Consider the following 15,304-nt stretch of genomic DNA (forward strand, 5'->3'; position numbering starts at 1 on the left):
CTGGGACAAGGGTCAGCCTCAGTACACCCTAAATATCATGACTGATAAGCAGCTGGGGTGTCACGGCCGAAGACGGTCTGGAGAAGGTGGATGGAGAGATTGCACAAATCCTGAGGCTGTCAGGGATCAGGCAGGCTCTGCATGAGTCGGGAGGAAGGCCAGGGGCTCGGCGTCCAGCAGCCAAGGGCAGAAGGGCTGGAGAAGCTGCTGGGGACTTGAGCATCTGACTCACCCCAGGGGCTCAGGGCCCCTGTTCTCCTGGAGAACAGTAACTGGGGTCCACAGTGAGTCACATCTGGTCACTTCCATAATCTCAGGGAAATCAGCAGCAGGGTCTCTGATAAGGGTGTGTGTGTGTGTGTGTGCGTTTGTGTGTGTGGGGTGTTGGTTCAGAGAGAAGGTGTGAAATAGTCTCACAGAGCAGGAAAACACACTGTAGGTGTTTGCTGTGGGAAGAATTGAGTAAGTCATTTTCTGCATAAATAAGGGAAGAGAGGCGGGGAGGCTCCGAGCTCATGCAGGGCAGGCGGGCAGCTCACAGACCAATTCCCCACGGGGCCCGTGGGCATCAGGACCCAGCACATTCGGCCCTGGGAGCCTGTCCCCACAGGTGGGCCCAGAGGCAGGGGCCTAAGTGCCCCCTGGCCCCTGAACTTGCACTCTCCGAATGTCTGCTGACCTTCCCACCTCTGTTTGTCCACGGGGCAACTGTGAGGGTCTCCTCCAGGAACAAAGGCTGTCATGTCAGCGAACACAGCAGAGAGGCTGCTCAGACCTACCACGTGCTGGGCCTGGGAGGAGCAGGGCTCTGGGAACAGCCAGCGTCCATCAGTTAAGAGTCAGAAGGCTGGGCAGCCCAGCCAGGAATCCCTGAGCTAGAGAATTTTAAAATAGCTCTGCATGAGGAGGTCATCTGACCCTCCAGATACTTAAGGTGCCCTCTTGACCTATGTCACTTTCCCCCTCTTGCATTCTCAAGCTCTTTGACTTCCCTACTCCTGCTTCTATGTTGAGGGTCGTGGTCACCGAGAAATGAAGGCCCTTTGCCGAGTGGGCCAAGCCTGCCTGTGCTGAGAAGAGCTTGAAGCCCCTTGGGTGCCCCAGCAGGGGCGGGGCCTGGAGGCTGCTGGACTGAGGCTGGCTCTCACCACTTCCAAGCAGGAGTTCTCTCTGCCAGGCAGCATGACAGGAGGAGACAGCTGCAGCTCCCCCCTTGAGCTATAAAAAGCCCCAGCAGCCGAGTGAGCAGAGGGCACGCCAAGCAGATACACGGAACTTAGCTGGACTCCGGGGGAGCTCGGCTCCACTATGATGCTGAGGTTACCCTGTGCCCCCAGGCTCCTGCAGGCCTCTCTGAGGGGCTGGGTGGTTCCCAAGGCACATGTCTCCACAAAGCCGGCCCGAACACCCACGTCTCCCACGGTAAGTCTTCCGCTGCGGAGGGGTGCTGACCTGAGCAGTGGAGTGGGACGTCCTGCACTGTCTTGGGAGACGAGGTGGGTTTGGGGGCAGGACACAGAAGGCCAGGCTGGTAAAGGGGAGGAGGGATATGTTCTCAGGCCTGTGGCTTCTAGAGGTGATCCTCGAGTTAGAACACAGTCCTGTGGCTGGGACACCGTCCCGACTCCAGAAAAGAGCTCCTTACATCCCTCACCTGGAGGTTAGGCTCCCAAAGCAGCTGGCAGTCAGTGAGGGGACGGTGATCTCTGTTTGCAGGCCCCCACTTGCCTTCTGGCCAATGAGGGTGCTAAGAGCTGAGCTGGAAGGGCATTGGTGTGGACGCCAGCTTCACTATCCATTGAAGGGGAGGGTGGGCTGCTCTGAGGGTCCGTGAGAGCATAGGCGAGAACACAGAGCTCGGTCATCCTTGGGCTCCGGGACAGCAGACAACTACCTCTGGGTTAAGCCTCAATAAAACAAGGTCTAGAAGGTCAACTGTTCAAGGTCATATCACTGGTGAAGCAAAGATCTGAACCCTGCTGAAGGGCCCAGTTCTGGGCCAACGTTGTTCTGAATCTGCTGGAAGGTGAAGTCAAGAGGAAGAATTGGTTTCCAACCCAGCATCTGACTCTTTGAGGGACCAGGGAGGGATGACTGGGCCCAGGCTCTGTTTCAGGAGGAATCCGAGTGGAGGGGAGGTAGCCAGGTGGGATGGCCTGTGTGTTTGCATGTGCGTGCACACACGTGCACATGCGGTATGGGGAGTCCATCTCCTCCGCCCAGCTTCTGAGCAGGACCACCATCTTGGGAAAAGGCCCTGCCCTTTCCTTGTATGACCTGAATCTCCGCCGTCTCTTCCGCCCTGCACTGCGTCTGACACGCACATGCTGTGCCCAGGCAGGAGTTCAAGGTCGAGGGACAAGGTCGAGCCTGGCCAGGCAGGCTCTCAGGGGCAGGGGCGATGGGAAGAGGTCCCGAGGAGAGACTGGAGCCCAGGGCAGTCAGTCTAGGTCTTTTCAGAGGCTGTGCGCATGGAGGACTGCAGTAGTCCCTGCTCGTGCGGACTTTGCCCCCGACACACAGGAAGTCTGGGCTGAGCTGAGGGTCCCCCAGGAGCAGAGGGGGTGAGGCAGGTCTCTGGACCACTGCTCTGGTGAGAGAAATCCCACACTGCAGGGCCAAGGAACTCAGGGGCAGGTGGACAGCCTTCCTCCGTGACCCAGGAATGACCTGATGTGTCATGGACTCACACGTGCTTTCCTTGACCCAGGAGCAAGCCATTGGACTCTCTGTGATGTTCCTCAGCTTCCTGATTCCTGCAGGCTGGGTCTTATCCCACCTGGACAGCTACAAGAAAGGCCCCGCGGCGTGAAGGCTCCGCAGCTCGGGCTCCAGGCGCATGACGGAGAATTGCATTAAACCCCTCCTCCACCTAGTGCTCCCTTGGTGATCGTGTGATTTGTGTACGAGCATCCCCGTGGCTGGACACTCAGCACTGGGTGGAGGGCTGCTTGGGACACCTGGGCCCCAGAAGCCCCTGGCTGGGAGGGAGTGGGTCAGACACCTCTGTCAGAAGACAGGGGACCCCTCGTCTGAGCCCCGTGAGATAGGACTTGCTTCCTTGGCCCCAGTGCCCTGTATGTGTTGAGCTGCCCTTTTCCCAGAGTAGGAGAGGAGGACTGAGGCCAAACCCCCACTTAGCCCTATCTCCCATCTCTTGCTTTCTGATCTCTGAGGCCCAGGCTTGACCTGGGAGCTAAGACTGAGGAAACAGAACCACGAAGAGGACAAAACAAAGGCGTTTATTACATTCTCACAGGACCCAAGAGATGTTCCCACAGATGGAGGTAATGGAGATGAGCCTCCAAGTGGTGTCCCCACGTGCTTTCGGGCTACTCCTTCTCATTCCTCGGGGCACACTCTTGTCTGCCTTGTCACTGGAGACCCGTGACCCCTCCCCACCGTGGGCTATGGGAGACACCCACAAAGGAGGCTTCTCTCTGTGGCCAGGCACCCCGTCAGCAACAGTCCTGTGTTCACAGCAGGGAGAACAGTCCCCACCCCACCCGTGGAACCCCACCCCCACCCCCACCGAGTGCAGATGTTCCCGGTGGCCACAGACGGGGAGACGGAGGACTAAGTGAGGATGTCGTGGGCCTGGTGCTCCACCAGCATCTCCATGCTCCTCACGTCGGTGCACCAGAACTCCAGGCGGTCCTTCATCCCCTTGATCTGAGGCAAACCAGGACCACACGGGTGTTAGGACACTTAGCAATCCCAGGCCTCCATCCCCAGCTAAGTCTTTAGGGCAGGACTAATCAAAAGGACCACAGAGCTGGGGGAGTGGGCTGTGTGAGAGGGGGTGACCCCCGTCAATTCTCATCACAAGGACGTTTAAAAAAACTTGCATGAAAGAAAACAGGCAAGAACAGAGGAAATCCACAGGATTAAATTTCCAGCCAATATGGACAAGATGGATCTGAGCTCAAACCACAGAACTAGGAACGTATTTGATCAGAGTACCAATTTTAAGATTAAAAGGCATCGTCAGCACAACAGCACTGTAATTATGATAAGCTTTTAAATGCAGGGTTCAAACCCAAGACTTGTATTAAATTAGGTTCTCTGAAAAACCCTTACTCCCCACAGCAGTAATATATTCCCTGAAATCTCGTCAATACTGCGTTCTTCCTACCGGGCTTCCATCCAAGCGAAACTAAGCAGATACCATCCAAACCACCCCCGGGGGTGAACGATGTGTTACCTGCTGCAGATCCAACACTCGGGGCTGCACCCAGGTCATGTGAACCCGCTTATCCACCTCGTCAATGCTGCCTTTCACCAGACCCACCGAGAGTGCCTTCATCACCAGCAACTCCACCTGTACAGAGAGGGGCCGACGGGAGTTACCCCGAGGCCCTAAGTGTGGGGAACGAGACACCGTGCCCTCTGTGGTTTGCAGTCTGGGAGCAGCGCTCGTCGGAGCTCTGAACCCCCTAGGTCCAACAACTGTACCTCGTTCACAGTGATTTTAGCACTTTTGGCAATTTCTTCAAAAGTGAGTTGTCTGTGATTGGCAGGTCGTGTGAAAGTCATCTGAAAAAACATTTCTTGTTAACTATGTTTCCAAATGAAAACTGTCCGAGAACCGACCGATAAGGATGTTTTTCTCAATACTTGCTCCGAAATCGCAGATCCTATTCCTATCCCACAAACTAAGCCTTTCCTTAACACCAGCCCTGCACGTTTACCGGGAACCGGCTTCACGGCAGCTGTCCGCGACGGTCGGTATCCGCGCGCGGAGCAAGCGCTTGGGGCCGCGAGCCAGTGTACATGAGCTGGAGACAGTGTGGCGGCCCAGAAATGTAAGGGCCGTTCCCTCAGGAAGCTCAAATTCTGACAGGAAAGACAGAGGAGCGTGCAGAGGGGCGCGTGCACTGTGACGTACAACAGGGTGGGAGCTACTTCAGCCCAGATGGTCAGGGAACACCTCTCTGAGGAGGGTCACCTGAGAGGAGACGCGAATGGTCGCAGAAGACAAAAGGAAGGTGGTAGAGAGGGGTGCAGCCGGAGTGCCGCTGCGAGAGGCCTGGAGCCTGCGGGGCTGGTGGGCTCGGCTGCTCGGGGTCTGGAATCACGGTGGTTCCCGTGCGCTCACCTCCATGAGGCACAGCAACTGGATCTTCCTCAGAAGCTGAGCCTCGTTGGCTGCTAAATCAGGCTGAGAAGGAGAAAGACACCAGTTACGTAACCTGCACTTTGAGATTCTTCCTACAACAGACGGAAGGAAAAGAAACCCCGCACGTCCAAACACGGTAAACCACGGGGTCACGGAGGCTCACTTATCTCAGGGCGCCATCAACGGCTGCATCCCTAAAAGCCCGTGCTCCCGCCTAAGGCACGCGCAAGGCAGTGGGTACTAACGCCTCAGATGCCAGGGGGCAGGACCCAGGCACAGGCGCCGCAAGGAGACTCTTGGCCAACAAGGCAAGGACGGACCCACCCTGTGCCTGAGCAGGTCCCAGGGCACCGCCTGCGCGGTCTGCTCCGTGGAAATGGGGCCTCCCAGCTGCAGGGAGGTGCTCTGAGCGGAAAGACGTCAGAACTTCGGAAGAAAAATGGCACTGCCGTGAGGACCGGAATATACCCTTCCACGCGACCCACACAGTCGCCCCAGGTAGCTCACAGGTTACTGCGGAGCAGAGACCGGAGACAACGGGTTCCCTGACTCAAGCACGGAGGAACCCCTACGCCGACACAGGTGCCCCCCTGCAGACACTTCTGCCACAGGAACAGATGGGTCACTCTTCAGAGAGCCCACTGGCCCTGGACACGGGCTCCCGCCACTCAGACAGAGGCTGCTGGCAGCGCCTCTGAAGGTGTCCTTCCTGCTGTTTCTCCGGCCGGCCGCCCTTCTTCCCAAGGGGCACCCGTTCTCTCAGGGACCAACACACAGACTAGACTAGAGCAGAGAGCTGGGCTGGCTTTCTGCCTCGTCACAGCCCACTCACATCTACTCAGCTCCACTACGTGTGAATTCTACAGGTTTATTTTTGACTTTGAGAAAACCGAAGTTTCAAAAAAGTACAAAAACAATAATCCCTATCCCTATGAGCAACTTCGTAATTATTTCCTTCTAATAATTTAAAAAATAAACTCTCTACAAAAGCTCAGGTCCTCGTTAACACCTCTTCTCCCTAGTCCACACCTCCCAGAGGCTCCTCTCCTGGCCCAGTGCCCTCGCCCCTGCTGACCCCTTTCCCTCTACACTGCCCAACCCCACCACCCCCTGCATGGCCCACTCCCATTCTGCACAGATGGCCTGGCCTTCCCAAACCCTGGGCTCTCCCCGGCTCTCCTCACTCACTCACTGTGGCCACAGACCCTTGTCTGTTCAACAAATGCTAAAAGCTGCCTTTTCCTCTGCTCAATGTCCTCTTCTCATACTCTTCGCTTGGCTACATTCTGCCTACCCCTAAGATCAGACACAGAGCATTACTTCTTCTGGGCCCTCTGTGACTCCTGTCCTCCAGATGGCACTCCCCTATCACATTCTGTTGGCAGCGCCGCGCACTACCACAGCGACGAGTGACTACCGAGACTAGCCACTTAACCACCTGCTCGGAGAGCAAGGCTGGCCTATCTTCATCTCCTGTCTCCCCAGTGCCTGGGGTGTAGAGGGAAGGCAAATCCCTGGGCAGGTGCGGGCTGAAGGAGAGCCAGGGACGCTGCAGGAGCGCTCAGCTGTCCTTCCCACGACTGACCTGCTGGCCCCAGGCGGTCTTCAGCGTCTGGAACCTCTCTACGTTGCCGCTGTTAAAGGCATAAAGGGTGTCAATCAGCCACTGCCGGTCGGTGGTCCTCAGTGACTCCAGCACAGGGTGCATGAGCTGCGAGGAGGACATGGTTAGCCGGCAACGAACCGTCAGTCGTCCCCTCGTTAAGAAATCTGTGCCCAGGGTCCACTTACGAGTTCTCCAAAGTTAAAAACTCCCTCGCCAAGAAGTCCGGCTAGTCCCAGCGTGAAAGCTCTCTCCTGCTGCTCAGCCACTACGGCAACAGCACACCTCCAGTGACACCCCCGTTACGAGATCAGTCCTGTTTGGCTTTAAAAATCTCATAAAAAAGTAAAGAAACCATTCCCTGTAATGGTTCTATCACAAGGCCTTACCATGTTTTTGTAAAAACTTTTATCTCTTTTATTTATTTAATTTTTTAGAGAAGGAAAGTGGGGAGGGGCAGAGGGAGAGACAATCTCAAGCAGGCTCCGTGCCCAGCACAGAGCCTGAAGTGGGGCTCAATCCCAGGACCCCGAGATCATGACCTGAGCCCAAACCAAGAGTCGGACGCTTTCAAAGTTCTGAGCCACCCAGGTGCCCCATCAGTCATCTCTTTTATAGCACTGGACTAACTCAAGTTATACCTGGGACCACTATACAGGTTTTGTGGGGAAGACATTCATTCGTTTACTTATTTCTACCTAAATATATGACTCTATGTGTATTTTCAGCTAACCTACTTCCTGGAAGCATTACCTCACATTTCTCTTTCCGTCACCTCATCTGGCCTCTTCAGAACAGCGTGAACGTACTTCCCGTGCCCATACAATTCCCCACTCTCCTGACTGCGTTCCTTGCGTTTTCCAGGATGCTTTTCTTGAGATGCAGGAACCAACACTGCACTACCTTGTTTAAGGCGCTGCTGGTGTCCACAGCTTCCACAGTGAACCGGGAGAAACATCTCAAATGGGCTCCCACAGTCCTTGTACTTTCCCCAAAACTTATCATTCACTTTCTTTCCTTTCCTCAGACCCTTGAGGGACTTTTCTAAGGTACGTGCCTGGGTCTGGTGCGGTTTTCGCCACCAGACCCTCAGGTGCAGGTTCTCACCGCGCCCTTCAGGCTGCAGAGGCCAAGGGAGACTTGAGGAGGACCAGTGAAGGGCGAAAGGGCACAGCCCCGTTTTCACCTGAGCTAAACGCCCACGGCAGACCCCGGGAGGAACCGACACTCGCGCGGCTCTCTCCACCTTCTCCCACCTGGGCTTTCCTCACTGAGGGACGCACATGCCAGAGCAACTTCTGACAGGTGCTGGCACGCCTCCAGAGCATGCTCCTCCAACAGCGACTTCAACGGCTGCACGTTACCTGGCAGATCCTTGATGTCGACGCAGCCCAGAAACCGCAGGGCATCTTTGTAGTAGGCGGCGTGGTTTCCAACCGTCTGGTAGTATTTACTGGAGAGGTCGTAGAAACGGCTGTGAACGGACGTCACGCCAGGGAGACTGCTGAGCATCTCTTCAACATCCTCAATTGTTTCCTACGTGCGGAAGAAAGATCGCCCTCCTTTTTAACGTAAAGCACTTTTAAGGTAACATATGACACAAAGACTGATGGGACGATGTTAAAATGGAAAATTCAGTTCATCCAAGACACACACGAAAGAACAAAAGCGAGCTACAGACTGGCAAAGGCGTCTACTGCACATGTGACACACCGGGGAGTACGGCCCACACTCCGGGAAGAACTCTTAACAAACCAACAGGAGGAAAGCGACACAGGAAAAAATGGGCCAAAGAAAAGACATTAACAGGCAATTTACAGAAGTGGAGACACGAGTGGAGTGGTCACTAGAGCCCCAGTGAGATGGCCCTTCACCTCCACCAGACTGGCAGGAATTAAACAGTCTGAAAACACCACGTGTGGCCCTTTGGAAGTGCCAGTGCAGTGCCGGGGAGTGTGTGCCGTCTTGCAGGAAGGCTTGACCACACTTGGTAAAGGTGCACGGCACACACCTCATTACACCTGTGCCCTCACCTATAGGCACATGTGTTGGTGTGATTCTGCCCGTGTACACACAGGGCACCGGGCACAGAAATGCTGGTAACTAACAGTGCTGTTCGTGACAGGAGGAAACCCTGAGTCCCTTCCACAGGAGACTGATGCCCAGGCTGCGAAACAGTCACAACAGTAAAACGCCCAACAGCAGCAAGAGTGAACGGCCACGCACCCACACACAGACTCTCAAACCTCACACCGAGCCAGTAACTTAAGACAATGCTACACGTCACCTGACTTACACCCGATCCACAGAGCGTCAGGAGCCACACAAGCACGAGGAACACCAGACTCGCGCGCGAGAGCACTGCTGGGGCAGGAACGTGCTCAGAGGGCCCCACGGCTCCAACCGGGCAGTGCTGCCTCATCCCTCGACAAAATTCTTTCCATAGTATTTTATGGCTTTTAATAGGTCTTAAATATTTCAGAACAAAATGTAGTAAGTATGCACGCAGGACAGGACCGGGAAGCAGCTAAGAAATACGAAGTGTTCTTTTAGGACAATGAGAATACCAACACCTACCCAGTATTTTCTTAAATACTGTGGTTACCAAAAACCCAAACCCGAACTCAAACTCCAAACAAACACAGGTAGTCTCCAGTTCAACAAGGTGGACTGACCAGATATAAGTTGGTCTTACAGCCACCCATACCGACATCAGTCCCCCAAATTACACTAAAATGGAAATAAGAAACAGACAGGGATTAGGAGGCAGACAGGGTCAGGAGCAGCCTGTGACCTGTTGTGGTGAGTGGGCTGACCCTGGTCCACGAGGGCCCACACGGACAGTCTGAGGCTGCCTGGACCCTCCTGCTGACAGACGTGCCCAGGGCAGTCCTCTTATGTTAAAGCGTAACAGGCCGCATAGCAGCAACTGATTCTCAGTGGTTTTGGAAAACAAAACCGAAACCAGCATGCAGGCACGCCCGCACGCACAGAATGATGAGGCAAAGAACTGTCAGCACTGGGAGGCTGAGGGAGGGTGTGTGAGAGTTCTTGGTGCTGTGTTTGCAACTTTTCTACACTTTAAAATCACTTGAAAAGGTAGAATGGACAAAGAGGATTTTCCCCCTAAAACTCTAAACCACCCTGTAAACCAAAGACAAACCTCTATTACGGCAACCTTACCTTCGTGACCTGTAGGTCCCCGATGTTTAATTTTAGAGCCCCAATCGCAGTTTTACACAGGATCACTGCCTCATCGCTGCTCTTCACCTACAGACGTCAGACACAAGAGGACCTGAGAAGTGTGGGCAGGGGACGAACAGAACATCTGCACACTGGCTCCACTTGTGTGACCAGAGACACGCTGGTCTCTGTAAGGTGCGTGTGGCAAGTGTGGACACAAGACTGTAAGTCACACATGTTCTCAAGATTTAACTCAGACTTCCTATTTACCTTTTCTCGAGTCTTTTCCAGAAAAGTAAGAGCCACATTGGGATCTAGAAAAGGCAGAAGAACAATGTCAGAAGAACCACCAACAGAGTACCCTTAGAGATTAGTTCCTACCAACCACAACACAGGCGGGATAATCTTTAGGTTTACATCATAAAATAGAACATAAACGTATTTTAGAATCTGGTAATTTCTATCAAAATGTAAAAGTTCAATTATCTTGTATTTCAAAATCATTTTAATTGCCATTTGGATCTGCTCCTTTATGACACAAAGTGAGACTCACCGGTCATCTGTCTAACTACGTGAAGAATGATTTCTACCAGGGACAAAGGATTCACCCTGAAATAAAAAACACCAGTCTATGATTGTCGTTAAGCATCAGTGTTTCATGTTTAAAGTCAAAAACTGACAAAGGTGTTTTACCTGTGTTCAAACTCACTGATGAAGTTTTCATAGAGCTGTGGAACCAGAACATGTAGAGTAAGTACAAGATGTCTTTCATTCTGCAAAATCAAACACGACCACCAGGCCCGCCACATGGCAGGCACTGCAGGAACGGTGGTGGAATGAGGAGACCCACATTTGGGTTTATTAATCACCGACGGATTACTGAAGAAAGCTACGATTTTTTTCCCTGGTAATTAGACCCCCGACCTTTAAGAATCTCCTAGAGAGCAATTCCTATATTCTTTCTCCAAAGTATTTTAGGAAAACAGACTATCAGTTTGAAAGACTCAGTAACCTTCAGATTTTAGAGGGTTGCAGCCGATATGACCAAATTTATTAGCCATTCAGCAAACACTTGAGTACTTACTCAGACTCTTTGCTAGATACTATAGACACAGGATATGTAAGATGAAAGTCTGGCGTTCAAGGATTCCTGACCTAACAGAGCAGACTTATAAACAAATAAATGACAGGACCGTGAGTTTACAATTGAAGGAGAAAACCCCACGTAGGTGGATCAACCAAAAGGAGAGTTTCCAGAGGTTATTCCAGAAATGGTGATAACTGAGTTTTAAGGAAGGAAGAACATTAGGGAGCCGGACAAATCCGGAGAGGAGGCATGGAGCTGGGAGAACATTCGGGACAGGAACAAACATGTGCAAAGCACTGAAGAAACCCTGCACCGTGTTTCAGGAGCACTTCTGAAGGGCACAAACAGTGGGCAGTACTGGGGCTTTTCCTTGTCCTGAAGGTAAGCCCGAGCCCGTGGAAACACGTGATCACACGTCGACTTTGCAAGCATGACTGCAGGCAGGGAGGGTAGGGTGGCGGGGGGAACAGACGGAGGGACAGACGCCAGCCGAGGCTACTAGTCAAGTCAGGAGAGTGAGGGAGTAATGGCAGTGAGGGCAGATGAAGGGTCCGAGAGATTCGCTGGTCACAGGGAGGGGGAACGGACACCGACCTCTAACGACCTCTGAGGTTATCGCTGGGCAACTGGGCAAAATGGGAAGAGGAGCATGGGGTCAACTTGGGTTAGGAGAGTCTGCGATGCCTCTGCCGCGCGAACACAGAAAGAGGGAAACGTCCCATGAAAGAAATGTGGTGTCTGTGCACACAGAGCGTGGGATGTTATTTAGCCATAAAAAGACAACACGGATGTCACTGAAGGGCGTTCCGCTTAGTGAAGTCAGTCAGACAAAGAAGGATAAACACTGTGTGACTTACTTCCACGTGAAATCTAAAAAAACCGAACTCACAGATACAGAGAACAGATCGGTGGTCGCCAGAGGCAGGGGATGGGGGTGCGAGAAACGGCTGCAGTGGTGAAAAGATACAAACGTCCTGTCATGAGACAGTTAAGTCCTAGAGACATGCCACAGCAGTGACTACAGTGAACCACACTGTGCTGCGCATTTGAAAGTTACCACGAGAGTAGATCGTCAAAGTTGTCATCACAGGAAGGGAGAAAGTCTAACTGTGAGATGGATGTTAACTAGACTTCCTGTGACCATTTTGCACCCACACACCCCCCAAATCATCACACTGTACACCTTAAACTAATACAGCATCACATGTCAATTACTTCTCAAAAAAACTTGGGGGGCGGTTAGAAATGCCCCTAAAGCATCAGTTAGTTATTTACCTCTGGCAACCAGCACGGGACGCCGGGCTGGCTCAGACGGTTAAGCGTCTGTCTTTGACTCAGGTCACGATCCCAAGGTCCCGGACTGAACCCCGCTTCAGGCTCCCCGCAGAATGCAGAGCCTGTTTCTCCCTCACCCTCTGCCTGCCACTCCCCGCTTGTGCTCTCTCTGTCAAATACATAATCTGGTACCCAGCAGAGAGCCATCTAAATAAGATGGCTTTTTCATTACAAAGGACTATTTCAAAGGTATCTTTTTCAGTAAGAGAGCATTCTCAAGTTTTCTTTTTTTTTTTTTTTTTTAAGATTTTATTTATTTATTTGACAGACAGATCACAAGTAGGCAGAGAGGAGGAAGCAGGCTCCCCGCTGAGCAGAGAGCCCGATGCGGGGCTCGATCCCAGGACTCTGGGATCATGACCTGAGCCGAAGGCAGACGCTTAACCCACTGAGCCACCCAGGCGCCCCTCTCAACTTTCCTGATACCCATTATAATTCATGTAAAAATCCCTCCAAAGGTAAAAGAAACTCAAAATTACTACTGGTCACTTCAGATTCATGAACACGATGTACTGAAAGTCCTGTGGGCCGGGTCTCACCAATTTTTAAAGTCCGCTTGCCCACTGAAACAGTAAACACAGTCTGCTGACCTGCGTAAATGTTATGTTACATGGGGTTGAGGGAATATTTTCTGGGTAGAAAGTGATTTAAAGACAAGAAAGCAAAGGACAGAGATGAAGAATCACGAATTATTCATCGCTATGACATAGAACCTTAGGGAACAAATATTAAGAGAGCTCTAATTTGTCAGTTTCCCACATAATCCAGAAGACAGAATGCCCGGCAAAATCTTTAGGTTTACCGATGAATACTAGTTCCTTTGAAGTAGTAAAATGTCAAACTGGCGGGTATAAAACACAAGAAACTCTTAGGACCCCAGGTTAAGCTGCACTGCGGGCACGTATAAAGTGTGTATCCAGGGCGAGTACCTCAAGCCGTCAAGAACTAGTCCTGGGCTCCAATGCAGGTATAAATCTGATTCACTCAGAATCTGAGAGAAAGGCATCAAAGAGTAAGAGCTTAAGAAAGATTTTAAAGAGGAAGCTACCAGTGATCAAACCGGGGGGTCTGTCAGGGAGTACGGGGAAGGCCTGCGCGGAGAATTTTGTTTTCCTTCCCTGTTGACAAAATGCTGAAAGTGCTCACTACAGAGGATCCCCCCTCCAAGCCTCCCCACCGCCAAGTGAAGCACAAAAGAGGCTCTACCTTCCACACCCCCCAAGACAAAGCATTCGGGCGAGCAAGCAGAATCAGTGAGCGGAGGAGGAGTGATGACAGTCACCTGTAGGATTCCTCCACTGCCCCCCCAACCCCCCGCCTGAATAGCAGTTTCCAAAGTGCAGTACCAACAGTAAGACACAGGGCATCCTGGGCTAGAAGACAGCGCCTTGGGCAGCGACTTCAGGAGAAGCCAGACTACTTGTGCCACCGACTAGCTGTGACCTGCGGCACGTCACTCACTCTCTTGGTGCTGGCTTCCACATCACAGGAACAGGGAAACAGCAGGGCCACCTCCCCATGCTGTCGGAAGGGTACAAGTGCAACACGGACACTGACTGTGAGGAGCTGCAGTGTGTCACTGGAAAGCCCACCTACTGGTTTTAAAAGTCCTTTACACTTATATCATCTGACCTGGTGTGGCAAATCATTTACCTTAATGAGGCCATCTCCTTGGGCAAAGCATGGGTCCTGCACAAAGTCAAGCACCTGGAGCGTCAGCTGATGCCACAACCTGAAAGAGAAAAGGCCCTCAGACCCTCAAGCTAGGATCCGGTGGCAGACGCCCGGCCCCGACAGTCCTACCGAGCACCCAACAGTACCGCCCGTGTAACAGGAAGCAAGCCAGAGCGGGAGCTAACGGGCCTGAGCGCTTCTCCCGGAGACCCCTTTCCAGACGACCTCAAGAGTTCCTGTGAGGTGGCGCTGAAAACACGGATCTGGGGTCACACACGTCCACGCAGAAATGCTGGCCCTTCTACTCACTATCTCAGGGAAGGAGCTAGAAGCGAGCTTGTTGCCCCCGCTAAACGGGGAGCACGAAGCACGAACCGGGCAGACGCACGCAGCCTCTCGGAAAACGGCCGTACGCGGGAACCGAAGTCCGCGCTCTAAGCATGGAACGAAGCGCCGACAGCAGGAGGCTGCTGAGCGGCACCCGACACGCGTCCATCTCGCCCGGCGCCAGGCCGCCGGCAGGAGTCGCAACGACCCGCTACAAAACCCACCCTGCGTCTAAGGATGCCCGGACTCCGCGGCCTCAGGCGCACAAAGCCCAGCATGCGGCCCAGTGGAAACAGGGACCACGCGAGGGCCGGCGCGGCCGAAACCCAGGGCGCAACCGGCCGCAGAAGCAACAGTGAAACACAGCGGCTCGGGGCTCCGGTCTCTCCGCGGCCGGCCGCTGAGGCAGACTGCGCAGACCCGGCCGCGCGGGGGCGAGGCCGAGACCGGAACCGGCTGCTCAGGACGCGCGGGGGCGCGACCTCGGAAAGCGTGTTTGCTCGTCCGACTGGAGTCGGGACCTGCCGCAGCCCCTCGGTCAGGAAGGCAGGGAGGCCTGGGCCCCCCCGCGCTCCGCCTACGGCTCTGCTCCGCAGTCCCCGCGGGCCGTCGGCCCTCTCCGGCCTCAGGCACCTCCGGCCGGGCCTAAGCCCACTTTCCGCCCTCAGGGCCGAGCACTCTCGGCCCCTCCAGGGCCCCCCCCCGCCCGGGCCCCGGCGCCATCTCTGCCCCGCTCTCCCAGCACTGGGCCCCGGGCCCTCGGCGGCGCGCTCACTTCTTCGTGTAGAGCTCCTCCAGACGGTGCCACACGGAAGCCTGGCCGGGGCCGGAGCTCTGGCTCTGCTGTAAGAAGCCAGGAACGTCCTTCATGACGGCAAGAAGGCCGGGGCCGCTCGCACGACGGAAAGGGTAACCGCGGGGAGGGCCGCCGGAAATGCTCACTCACTTCCGGCGCTGCGTCGCGCGAGGCAGGCCG

General features: G+C 53.9%; 1 protein-coding gene and 1 long non-coding RNA gene across 3 annotated transcripts; one reads left to right on the forward strand and one right to left on the reverse strand.

Moving 5' to 3' along the window:
* Positions 1–685: 685 nt before the first annotated feature.
* On the forward strand, positions 686–2,878 carry LOC125079299 (uncharacterized). The gene is made up of 2 exons (XR_007121083.1): positions 686–1,422; positions 2,711–2,878. It is a non-coding gene; the product is annotated as an uncharacterized LOC125079299 (long non-coding RNA).
* Positions 2,879–3,226: 348 nt separating this feature from the next.
* On the reverse strand, positions 3,227–15,291 carry PSMD13 (proteasome 26S subunit, non-ATPase 13). Of its 2 annotated transcripts, none has more exons than XM_047692807.1 (13): positions 15,104–15,291; positions 13,981–14,059; positions 10,599–10,633; positions 10,459–10,514; positions 10,176–10,219; positions 9,906–9,992; positions 8,087–8,258; positions 6,911–6,990; positions 6,705–6,830; positions 5,099–5,161; positions 4,456–4,536; positions 4,205–4,321; positions 3,227–3,672 (listed from the first exon to the last, which is right to left on the reverse strand). In XM_047692807.1, exons 1-13 carry the CDS (start codon positions 15,196–15,198, stop codon positions 3,577–3,579), a joined length of 1,131 nt encoding a protein of 376 aa, XP_047548763.1. In that variant the 5' UTR covers positions 15,199–15,291; the 3' UTR covers positions 3,227–3,576. The 2 variants fall into 2 exon arrangements, with proteins under 2 accessions (XP_047548763.1, XP_047548761.1); XM_047692805.1 differs by having other exon boundaries at positions 10,599–10,678.
* Between the last annotated feature and the right edge of the window lie 13 nt (positions 15,292–15,304).

The sequence above is a fragment of the Lutra lutra genome, chromosome 10 (genome assembly GCF_902655055.1).
Source record: "Lutra lutra chromosome 10, mLutLut1.2, whole genome shotgun sequence".
NCBI classification, from domain to species: Eukaryota; Metazoa; Chordata; class Mammalia; order Carnivora; family Mustelidae; genus Lutra; species Lutra lutra.

Coding starts and splice junctions, on each gene's coding strand:
- PSMD13 (XM_047692805.1), bottom strand. CDS start 15,198: ATGAAGGACGTTCCTGGCTTCTTACAGCAGAGCCAGAGCTCCGGCCCC. Junction 9,993..10,175: donor TGGAAAAGACTCGAGAAAAG/GTAAATAGGAAG, acceptor TGACGTCTGTAG/GTGAAGAGCAGCGATGAGGC. Junction 5,162..6,704: donor AGACCGCCTGGGGCCAGCAG/GTCAGTCGTGGG, acceptor TCTCCTTCTCAG/CCTGATTTAGCAGCCAACGA.